This window comes from Prunus persica, chromosome G3 (genome assembly GCF_000346465.2).
Source record: "Prunus persica cultivar Lovell chromosome G3, Prunus_persica_NCBIv2, whole genome shotgun sequence".
Taxonomy (NCBI): Eukaryota; Viridiplantae; Streptophyta; class Magnoliopsida; order Rosales; family Rosaceae; genus Prunus; species Prunus persica.
In genome coordinates, this window is record NC_034011.1 from 8,937,525 (window position 1) to 8,950,300 (window position 12,776).

The window sequence follows — 12,776 nt, forward strand, 5'->3', positions numbered from 1 at the left end:
TTTTTGTCTTTCTTGTTCTTCTTTGCTTGTTCTAATCCAAAATACATGTAGTCCAAAACTCCTTGAGCCCAATTATATTTCCCCATCTCTTCTAAGGTGTCTATTGTAGTTGTATATGTCCAAGCGAGTGTACAACGAGAGTTGCAGAAGAGATTGGTCATGAAGAGTTGTACGATTATCAATCTTGGTACATCCATAGGACCCTCTTCTGTTTCATCTTTAAGTGCTAAGTTCAAGCACTTATCAATTGAAGTCTTTATTATCTTCTTATAACCCATGAAGTATTTCTTCACAGAATGCAAATCCGGCCTTGTTGAGGTTGTTGTGCTTGGTAGCTTCTTGCCTTTGTTTGTCAAGCCAAAAATTTCAGACACATCTTGGCTTTTCATCTCACTGTCACCATCTTTAAACTTGAACTTCCTCGTCTTTGTGTCATAGTCTTGTATGAGTCTCACGATGTCATAATTAGACTTCATGTACTCTACCTTTGTTAACCTTTTCTAGATATATGCTTCTATGAGTATCCAAAAAGGTGTCTTCGATAGTAGTGTCAAGACATAGTTCCGTTGTTCAGGTCTGTCTCTGATGTTGACAATTGTTGTTGCAAAAGTGAGCATGTTGCTCTTGGTCTGCACATAGTTTGGGTCATCCCATCTGTTTGGCTTCTTGTTTGTTTTCGTTTTGGATGATGATTGTTTGCCTTTTGGTTTTGAGGTTGGTCTAGTTTGTTCTTTCTTCATCCTTTCTTTGGTATACCTGCATTAGAAATAACAACATGACGGCCATTAATCAATATGACAGTAAAGTAGCAGTGTTATTACCCTATACTGGAACTTTACAATGGTAGACATGCATTAGAAATATGATTTCATAGGAAACAAGCAGTGTTATTACCCTATACTGGAACTTTGCAGCCATTAATCAACTTAACAGTAAAGTAGCAGTGTTAAGAATGGGTATATGACTAAATATCTCTTTCCTTTTTGAGTTGCAGAAAATTGACTATTTTATAGTCCTATGCAGTCAGTCCAATAGTGAAAATCCAATATATTTTCAAGATTTTGTCTTGGATTCGCATCTAAAATACTGTTATTACCCTAGACTGGAACTTTACTATGGTAGACATGCATTAGAAATAGGATTTCATATAAAACAGGCAGTATTATTACCATATACTAGAACTTTATAGCGGTAGATATGCATTAGAAATAGGATTTCATAGGAAACAAGCAGTGTTATTACCATATACTGGAACTTTACAGCCATTAATCAACATGACAGTAAACTAGCAGTGTTAAGAATGGGTATATGACTAAATATCTATTTTCTTTTTGAGTTGCTGAAAACCGACTATTTTATAGTCCTATGCAGTTAGTCCAATAGTGAAATCCAATATAGTTTCAAGATTTTTTCCTTGATTCAAATCTAAAATACTGTTATTACCCTAGATTGGAACTTTACAGCAATTAATCAACATTACAGTAAGGGTTTGGTTTGTAAATGTCTTACCTTTGAAGCGTTTTCTTGTTGAAATTGTTCTCTGAAATTTTTTCTTTGTTTTGTAGGTGGAGGTCAGTGTATGGTGTTTGTTTTTGAAAGTAGATCAAGCTTGGTGGTGGTTATAGAGTTTCAATTTGCATAGATGAAGACTTGTTGATGAAGACGGTGAAATGAAAAGACGTTTCGGAGAGATGGTCTAATGAAGTCGAGTGCTTGAAGTTAAGTTACGGTTTTCGAGATGGTAAAATGTTCGGGCTTTTTTATAAAATTGGGCTGGGGTTGTTTTGGGTTTTTTTTGAGTTTTTTTTTTTTTTTTCTGTTGGGCTTGATCAGTGGCAGTCCTATAATTTATAGGAACTTCAACACCAATTTCTTATATACAAATGAATTTTGGGTGTGTTTCTAAAGTGCATTCTATATGGAGTTTTTTTATTTATAAATTCAGCCCATATTTTGGGTATATTAGTGAAGCTCCCAATAAACTAATGGTGGGCTATGCAACAAAGTGGAGAAATTGTTTATTCAAGGCATGTTGCAGTCGGTTGCAACAGTAGTAGCTCTAACCTCCTATAAAAAGAGATGAAACCTTTGTCCAAAAACACACCGAGCCTTACATTTCTCTTGAGCTATCTTTTCCTTCCTCCAATTCTCCTAGTTCTAGTTATAAATTTTCTGTTTTAGTTTTTATGGGAACTAACTCCCTAGCTAAGGCTAGGGAGAAAGCTTTTAATATGAGGGTAATTTTTATTAGTTTGATCCAAACTTAAGCTTTAATGTTAATTTGTAGTTTTTGTTCAAATGGATAGTTTACTTTTTAATTAATTGATGAATGTTTGATAATCTATTTCATGGATTCAATCATGGTTTTTCCATTGTATAGTAAAAACTTTCATGCTTTTAAAAGAGAAGAGAATTACTAAATATTAATAGAATTTCAATGAAGATTATTTTTTGATAGTTTGTTGCCAATGGTACAAGTTATGCTTAGAATACTTCTAAAGGAAATTAAAAAGAGCTTTAATTATTTTGAACAACTACAATGGAAAATATTTTGTGGAACAAATTAATAAGAATTGCCTGCTTATGTTAAAAGTGGAACCCCAATGCCTTAGTGTTTTAATCAATTGAATTTTCTTTAAATCAAATCTCATTTAAATCTACTTCTCAATCATAATTGTTCTTTTTCAGCTATGTTATTTTCTTTACATCGCTCTCTGTGGATATGACATTCGGACTTTCGAGCTACACTGCTATATGACACCTCCCCTTGGGTTTTGCAAGCGGTCAATCAATGTGCAACTTTCTCTTTTCTGCACGAAAACTAAAATAAGAAAGAAAAAAAAAAAAAAAAAAAGGGAGCCGATTTTCTCACTCCCTTTTACTTTTTAATACTTTTTAATTAATTTTGTTCTTTTTATTCTTTATCTTTCCTATTCTACCCTTACCCTACAATTCTCTTTAATAAACATGTATCACTTACTAAAATTATGAAAGAATTAAAATCTGAGAATTATGCATACCTTGCTCTCTGCATATCTTAGCTCCTAATGACAGTTTGGTTAGTAGCATTCTTTGGTTCTTATACCATATTTATATATTAGCCCAAAAAAATTATTATCTATTAACTATAGTCTATAACAAAGATAAATAGTACTCACATACCTGGTAAAAAAAACTAAGAATTTCGCATACAAATACTCTCATTTCTATCCATTTTCCATATATATATATAATTTTATTTTATTTTGGTTTTATTTTTTGTTAACTTTTCTTAATTTTAGTTATCAAAACCTTAATATAGGGTAAGGGTAGAATAGGAAAGAGAAATAACAAAAAAGAACAATATTGATTAAAAAAATATTTTTTTTTAAAACAAAAGGGAGTGTAAGTGGGGAAAAAGAGAGTGGAGAAATCACCACCCAAAAAGAAATTAAGTAAACAAAAGAGCTCGATAAACTTATGCACAGCCCCCAAAATCTTCTCCCAAGTTATCTTCAATCCATAAAGTCATCAAAAAACCATTTATTTTCACATCGAACCCCGGGTGCCTCCATTTCCATTCTCAAATTTGCAGACAAGGTTACTATAGATCCAATGTTGTTGATTTGGGGCTCATTTCAGATACATTGGTTGAATAGTCGTGGCGGCCAACATGCGGCCCTCTAAGAGCATGTCCAGAGCAGGAGGCCTGCCGGGCAACAGGCCCCCCCACGCCAAGTTTGGACCTCCAGCGCTACCAATCCAGCCCGGGCAAGCCCAAGGGCAAATTCTACTTGGGTTCAAGCCCGAAGGCGGTGACGTCAGCGAGTGAAAAAAATTGAAAAAAATACCAAAAAATTATGGATGTTTTCCCTATAAATACATAACAATTTTATTCACTTTCCACACCAAATCCTCATACAAACTCTTCTCCTTCTAATATTTGTAAATTATAATCTTTTTTTTTTCCTGCATTTGTAAATTGTGTATATTTTCTTAAATATTTATTTTTTTCTTGCATTTCTAAATTGTCGCATATTCTTTTTTTTTTTTTTTTCTTTCTCTTGCCCTAGCCTTTTGTGGTGGAACCAAAAAAGACAAGGATGTGAATAGTGGCAGCCCTTCCTTTACCTTTGCCTTAGCCTTAGCCTTAGCCTTAGCCTTAGCCTTTTGGAGTGGACATGCTCTAATTGTTTGTCCACAGATGAGCTTACAGTCACAGAAACAACAAATGTAATATGCTTTCAGAAAGAAAAAAAAACATACGGTGCCATGAAAACAATATGCTTCATTATTCTGAAATTTTCTACCATCGTTTATATATGAGAGATTTAAATAAAACCTACCCAATTGTATGGAGGTGAAGTGCCGACTAAATTGTTTCTGTATTGGAAGTTTCAAAGAAGTCATCCTTCCTGTGAAATTTCCTTTCCCTAATCACCACTTGGAATTCAAAAGATAAAAAACACCATCCAACCGAAACTCAGCCCTAATCTTAAAGAACAATAACAAAGCATTACAGTTGCTTCACTACTGCATATATATCATTAACATGAAAAAAGATCAGGCAGACAATTTGAATTTGTTAGCGTTTGACAATGTGAAACATCAAATGCAGACCCGAAACATGAAACAAAAGAAAAGGTTTAGCATTTGAATTCAAAGAAGAGTGTTTCTTTTTATTTTAGGCACTAATGCAACATAAGTAACTTCTATTCGTATCAATGTAGCAACCATGTTTAGTCCTATTTAGTGCATTAACAAGTTAGTGCCTGTTCATTCAGAATGTATCAAACAATATACATCATTAACTGAATAAATTATCGAAATAAAATATTTCAATTATCATTTACATATTAAAGATTTTAATAAAATTTCCCCAACAGAAAGGTTTTACGTAAGCAAGACGGCTTATGATGGCAGTTGAAAAATTAACTAAATTGTTTCTGCATCGTAAGATGCAGAGAAGTAATCCCTCCCAATTAATTACCCTTTTCCTAATTGCAACTTGAATGAAAGATATCAACAATGACCATCCAACCTGAATATAACAAAGCTGATGCAGGATGTGTAGGACCTAAATTTATTAGTTTCCTAGATACTCTAGTTTTCCAAATTCTAGTAGGATTTCTACTTTTCCAGATTTCCAGATTTCCAGATTTCTAGTTTTAAGTTACCTAAACTCTCTAATTCCTTCCCCTTTCCCTTCGTCTCTTCGATCCCTAATTCTTCTCCTCGATCTCTTATTTCTTCTCTGTTCTATTGCTAAGTATTTTCTCTAAAACCTACGGGCCGTTCTACATCAAAAGCACTATTAACTTGCAGAGTGTGTGTGTGTGTGTGTGTGTGTGTGTGAGAGAGAGAGAGAGAGAGAGAGAGAGAGAGAGAGAGAGAAACCTAACGCCTGATTTATAATTTGTGGTTCGTGCTGGGCGGGAAAAGAAAAGAAGACGATAAAAGAACTAGTCCGCTATAACAGTGAAAATATGATAAAAGAACTAGTATACACATGTAAGAAACAGATCATGGAACAACAAATTATGCCTACAAACTACTTCTACAAAAAAAACATAGAACAAAATTTTTCAAAATCATGTGGTTGCAGCAGCTCCATTGACCACATAATCAAGGGGATGAGCCTAAATTGTAGGGGATGTGATGTATGAAACCTTCCCGTTTCAATTTTCTCATTGTAAGAAATAACAAAAAACTTCAAACAGTTAAAATGTTGGAAGTCACTCCTTTCACATATGTTTAGACAGCCAAGTGAAAGGACAAAAAGCTAGTTCTACACCAATTGACTCAATGTCCAGGGCCAATTAAAACCTTTTTTCTGCAAATTACATATTTGCATTACATTCAGGTAAGGGGAGGATCCATAAAGAATTCAAGATTACAGTCTTCATTTTACAAAATGACGACTTGTTCGTTAGGAATCATCCATCAATTCAACAGTTACATACTCATAAACACAAGCAAAGACACAGGGTGACCCTTGAAAGGCAACCTCACAATCAAATCATAACTGTGCTTCTCTTGAGTCTTGACCACAAAAACCATGTGAAAATCTAAATTTAAGATGTGATCAAATTCCCTACTCTCAGAAACATACTATGCCAGATCAAAACAAACTTCAAAAACCCTGTTACCAATTCCATTTCTCAACTCACCTTTTTCAGTGTTACTCATAATGTTATTATTCCTCATATGGTATTTTCATTCTCATTTTTTAAAACTGAAAAATAAAAAGAGGTTCCATAAATGATCATGACCCACAATTGGTACATGTCACAAATGAGATAGAAACCCAATTGAACAAAACATGAAAAATTGCATCTTAACATGGAAATTAAAAGAAGTTTATATAAATGAACCAAGACATACAATTTGTTTAAAGATCAAAAAGCAGACCACATATCTCAGTTTCAGCTACAGGCATTATTTGAAACCAGCATATCAAACACAGGAATCAACAAAAACATATGAAAGAAGCACATGATTTTTTTTAAATGCATATTTCTTTGATACAAACAGCGATATAATATATGACCACCCAAAGAAAGAAAAAATGAATTGCAGTGTACCAAACCCAAAAGCTAAAGCAACAATTACGAAGATAGATACAGAGATAAAAGTCTAACAGTATAGAACAGTGAAAGAGAACTTGGAAGTGAGTGAATTACATGCAGAAATGCAGCCTTTCTTCAACTTGCACAGAGAGAGAGAGAGAGAGAGAGAGAGAGAGAGAGAGAGAGAGAGAGAGAGAGAGAGAGAGAGAGAGAGAAACCTAACGCCTGATTCATTTGCATATTTCTGGAATGTATATAAGCCTAGTAAACTAGAAGCAGTTGGTCAAACTTTCCATCAAAGAATTTAATTTGTTAGGATTTAGTGATGTAAAACATCAAACTAAAATTCAAAAGGCAAAACAAAAGAAACAGTTTTAACATTTGAATTCAGAACAGATTATTTCTTGTTACTTTAGGCACCAATAAAACAGTAACTTCTATTCAATCCTTTTTAATGCATTCAGAAAGTCTCAATACAATATGCATCATTAGTCAAGAATTAGGATGGGAATTGAAGTGCCAACTAAAGTGTTTCTGCATCGGAAGATGCAGAGAAGTAATCCCTTCCAAAGAATTACCCTTTCCCAAATCGCAACTTGAATGAAAGATATCAACAATGACCACCAACCTGAAACTCTGCCATACTTAGTTCTGAAACCACAATAGCGTAGCACTATCAATTGCTTCATTACTGCATAAATATCATTAACATGAAAAAGAACATGTATCCTATATAAATTCATATTTGTTCCAGACAGCATCCAAGCCTACATGATTATCCATATATAACAAAAATTCACGTTGATGCGTATTTATGAAACAACTCTTCACTAGAGATACTCAAAGCTTAAAAACTTCAGGAAGGCGTATAAACTCACTGGTTATTGGATTGCGCACAACAACAGGTCATTGATGAATGGTTTGGAATAACTTATTTTTTCTTTTCCTAAGAATAGTATGTGCATTCTGAGTCCTAATAAAGTCACACCAACAAATATTCCATGGTGCAATTCTATCTCTCTCCAACAATTCCGATTCTCATCATAAACTAATGAATATGTAGCCTAATACACTATGAGAAGCATCAACATATGTCTGTGTGCAAGTGTGTGTCTAGTAGAGAGATTCCTGCATCTGACTGATAACAGGTGCAAACAAATTATGCAGAGACTATAAAAAGAGAACTAGTATACAAATAAGAATTAGTCCCCTGTAGCAGTGACTCTACAAAAAAAGAACTAGTATACAAATAAGAAACGGATCATGGAACAATAAATTATGCCTGCAAACTACTTCTACATAAACATTGCACAAAAAATGTTTAAATCTTGTGGTTGCAGCAGCTCCATTTACAACATAATCAAGGCGATGAGCCTAAATTGTCAATGATGTGATGCATGAAACCTTGCCCAGCAATTGAGTGAAACTGAAACCTCCGTTCTAATAAGGGAAGAAGCGCAACCTAATTGTTAAGAGCAGGGGATTTGAGAAAAAAAGTTGTACATAGTTCTGGCATTTATCCATAACTACAATTTAAAATCCATTCCATTACAGGAACTTCCACCACAACAAATGAATGAACTCAGAGTTATATCTTACGTGGACACAATTTATAAAAATTTGTCTGAGTGGACACAATTGTTTAGATGTTTTTTGTTTCCTGTTTCAATTTTCTCATTGTTTGAACGAATGCCATGCCGTAGTCTTATGACAGCAACGCAAGGAATAATAGAAAACTCCAAACAGTTAAAATGTTGGAAGTCACTCTTTTTTCACATCTGTTCAAACTGCTATTCTCTGGATCTGTGAAAGGAACAGATATATTCATTCATGCCCTAGTCTAAAGAAACAATGATAAAGACCCAACAAAAAATGAGAATTCCAGTGTACCAAATTATCAAAACGGAGAACTAAAACAACAATTGAAAGAAGATACAGAGATTAAAGCCTAACAGCACAAAACAGTGAAAGAGGACTTGGAAGTGAGAGAATTACCTGCAGAAATGTGGCCCTACTTCAACTTTCAGAGAGAGAGAGAGAGAGACCAAACTTGCCAATATAGTCAGAAAATGTACATCAATGAAACAGCAAGACCAAACTGAAAAGGAAATAAAGATCAAAGTGGCATGTTTGTATTACTGGCTCTACATTAGGTACAAAAAATCAATAGAATAATGTATTACAATTAATGGTTCATGAAAAAGGCTTTCATAAAATACAATTGAGTTTCATATGTAAACAATAAAGCTAAGCTAAGCTGCACCCATTATAGCAAAAGTTGATGGTTTTGGGCTTGGAACCACATGCCTTGACATGAGCTTCAGAGGAAGAATCTCCTGCTCAGAAAAACCAACATTTTCTTGAGCCATCTCCTCTGCATCTTCAGACTTCCAACTTCCAAGGGGTATGAAGCTAGGACAATCCGGAACAGAGGAAGCCACTGCAGAAGACACTTGCTTAATTGGTTTAACCTCTTCAACCCCATTATCCAGTTTAGTCACAAATGGGTGGTTCAAGAGCATAGCAGCAGTAAACCTCTCTGAAGTGTTCCACATAAAGCAACATTGCAAGAAATCTTTAGCCTCTTTTGATAACCAACCAGGAATGGCAGGAATTCTTGAAACAAGCAGGGCAGTTAACAGGTCCCGAACGTCAAATACGGCGCCAGGTGTGAAATCCCATGGATGCCTCCCAGTTAACATTTGCAACACAACACAACCTAACGCCCAAATATCAGAAGGCTGCTGTTGAATTCCATAAACCACAGCTTCTGGAGACAAATACATTGGTGTGCCTCCAAATGAAGGCTTCTCCCACTTCTGATTTGCCTTCTTTGTGAGCCCCAAGTCTCCGATTTTTGGCACAAAACAAGCACCACCAGAGGAACCAGCGGCATCAGACACAAGCAGAATATTCTCAGGCTTGAGATCACAATGCACAAAACCCCTTTCGTGGATGTACTTAATCCCTTTCAAAATCGACTCTATATACTTTCTGACTTGGAATTCACGCAACCCAAAACCCCTTGATTTCTCAATCAAATCCGCCATTGTTCCTCCATCCGCGTACTCCAAGAACACATTGAATAAATGACGGCCATCAGCGCCAATCGTCTCATCCTCTCCATAGCAGTTGATAACAAAAGGGCAGTGACGAAAAATGTAAAGAAGAATATCTTCCCCCATCAGATCATGCGCCTGAGAGGCCAATGTCGATTTCACGGCCACAATCCTCGGCACACCCTTCAAACACAACCTGGGTTTTTTCACGAAACCCAAATAAACCGACCCGAATCCGCCTTGGCCGAGCATCGGCCCTCGAACCCACTCGCAGCCACTTAGTGTAACTGTCAAGTAATGATCTGCATCATCTGCAGAATCGTCTACAACTATTATCTCATCATGGGTTGCTCTTTTTCTCTTGAGACCCGCCATTGCTTTTGTACACTTCGTTCAAAAGTGAAGAACAAAGCTTTTTCCGAAGATACAAAGATTCTGGGTTGTAGAAGAAGAGCAGAACTTGTGGGCTAACAAAAACAAAAGAGACGACGGAGAACAAGAGCAGAACTTGCGGGTTGTAGAAGAAGCAGTGGAAGCAGATCGCAGAGCGATTGATGAACGAACAAGTCGATGATGATGATGATGATGATGATGATGATATGAAGAAGAGAGTTGGAATTGAAAGAAACCCTTTAGGCTTTACGAAAGATCTGCGTATTCTTGACGCTGTTGGGGTTTTTCGAAATCCAACTTTCTCTTTCCTAGTTGCGTTGGGAAATTGGGTATATATAACTTTCCAACGGTCATTTTTTTCTTTTCGCCGCGGCCATTTAGTGCGCTCTAATTAATAATCGAATAAAATATATTATTTTTCTCTTTTTTGAAGTCAAATTTGAAATAGCCTCGTAAATCTGCACCTGTGAACTTATTTGTAATTTAAATTTTTTAGATTTTGTCGCGGACAAAATCTTGGAGACGAGGTTAAAAAAAAATAATTGTCATTTTATTCCATGTCTTTTTTTTATATTATATTTCTTGTATTTTTAATTTTATTTTTTTAATAGATTATTCAAGACAAAATAAAAAAGAGGAAAACCATTACACATGACTCCTCAAGTGAATAATGCCCCCAGTTGGTTCCAATGATGCATTCTATGTTAGAAATAAAGGCACTATTACTTTCTCTGAAGGAAAATACTCCCCCACATCATGATCCAGTGGAACCGCCTCCGCCAATGATTGCATCGTCCTTGTACTCGATTGTATCATACTATGAGGACCGAGAGTATATCAATTGTATGATGAGTGAGATGTGAATTTTATAATAAATATGGACACGTAGCAATTGAAAATCTTATCCGAAAATTTAATCTTAAATTTTTTTGAAAATCTTATCTGGAAATTTTATCTGAAATTTGAGATGAAAATTTTATAATAAATAATCACGTGGCAACCGAAAATTTTATCCAAAAATCTTATCAAAATTAATGGTTTAAATATAAAAAATAGAAAATAAATTAAAGTAAATAGTAATTGCCCTTGCCCTTTGGGGTTGAAACAAAAAAAGCAATGGCTACCATTATTCACGTGAACAGTGACAAACCTTGCCTTTCCTTTGCCCTTTGGGGTGAAGATGCTCTTAGACTTCGACAACCCAGCTCTCTCTCTCTCTCTCTCTCTCTCTCTCTCTCTCTCTCTCTCTCTCTCTCTCTCTCTCTCTCTCTCTCTCTCTCTCTCTCTCTCTCTCTCTCTCTCTCTCTCTCTCTCTCTCTCTCTCTCTCTCTCTCTCTCTCTCACACACACACACACACAGATAGCTTTTAGACCCACCCCTTCCCTCTTGTTAGTAAGAGGTGGGCATGATCTGGTTCTGCCTAGTTCTCACCTAAAACCGAAATATAAATCAGTATTATTCATCTAGTGTGGTATGGTCTATTTATTGACTAAAATGACTAGGAGAACCGGACTTGGTTCTATGGAATTGCAATTAATATTGTATCCAATTATATTGAGATTTTTCCACATTAATTTATAATTTTTTTATAAAATTATTTGGATATGATTTATTTAATTATTTATTTAGATGAGGTAGTAAATTTTCCTTAAATTGTAAAAGATTATAGGCTCGAGCGAACAAATATGGCCTCATAAAAACCTTACCCAAGAAATTATTTGGATACGCTATTGGAATTGACATGTCTTCCAATTAAGTTACACACTCGAGCGAACAAATGTGTTCTAATGGATACCGTATCCACTATGCAATTAATACCATATCCATTATTGAGTTTTTTCCACATCAATTTATAAAGTTTATAGAAGTATTTGGATACGCTTTCATCCTATTGAAAAGTTGTACATATTAAAAAAAGTAAATTGTTGTAGATCTCCTCAAATTAGGACCCTAATCGAACTTAACTCCATGAACTAAAAAGTTAGCCAATTTAACGCCTTTCGTTAAATTTTATCACATTTCATCTAAAATTGCATCATTAGTGGCATGCGAGACACATGTGCAATATAATTGGAGAGCAATATAGTTCTTCTAACCCATTTTCCTCCCACTATTCATCTTCCCTAATAGTTGAGGCCAAATCAAAAACAGCGGAGCCCTAAATTCACAAATTCCATCATTACAGACAATTGTTATGACATACCCTCCCATTGCATACAGTTGAGAATGAGGAGAAGAAGATGAAGTGGTTAGAAGATGCGAAGGAACATGCCTCGAGCAAATGGTTCAGCTGAGTCCAACTTCAAATAGCTGGAGCAAGAGGTTCTCCGTGTGTTCTAGAGATAAGGTGCCTTCAGTCCAATCCATAGTCTAAAATATTGATAATATCAACAAAATATCGAGGATATTATCGTTTTTTTTTAGTCACGGATTCGGTACGTATCCATACACATATCATATAAATATCGACAATATCGATGATAATATAGGAGAATATCGATATCGATAATTTCGCTCACACTTCAGCAATATTTTGTCAAAATATCGCTATAATATCAAAAAATATCAATGCAATGGAAAAAATGAAAAAAAAAAAAAAAACACACACACACACACACAAAGCACACATGCAAAGGGGATTCAAACCCCTGCCATTTCACTCCTCCAATGCCTTAACCACCACGTTGCTTAAGTTTTTGTGATAATATGCTAAAATATGTATACTTTACTTGTTTTGTTTTGAACTATTTTTGCAAAAATTAGATTTTCACATGA

At 35.1% G+C, this 12,776-nt stretch overlaps 1 protein-coding gene across 1 annotated transcript; it reads right to left on the reverse strand.

The window, feature by feature from the left end:
* On the reverse strand, positions 8,661 to 10,593 carry LOC18784118 (protein kinase byr2). The gene has a single exon (XM_007217437.2). It carries the CDS (start codon positions 9,980 to 9,982, stop codon positions 8,801 to 8,803), a length of 1,182 nt encoding a protein of 393 aa, XP_007217499.1. The 5' UTR covers positions 9,983 to 10,593; the 3' UTR covers positions 8,661 to 8,800.

What these genes read in the sequence shown, in the direction of transcription:
- LOC18784118 (XM_007217437.2), bottom strand. Translation starts at nt 9,982, where the DNA reads ATGGCGGGTCTCAAGAGAAAAAGAGCAACCCATGATGAGATAATAGTT.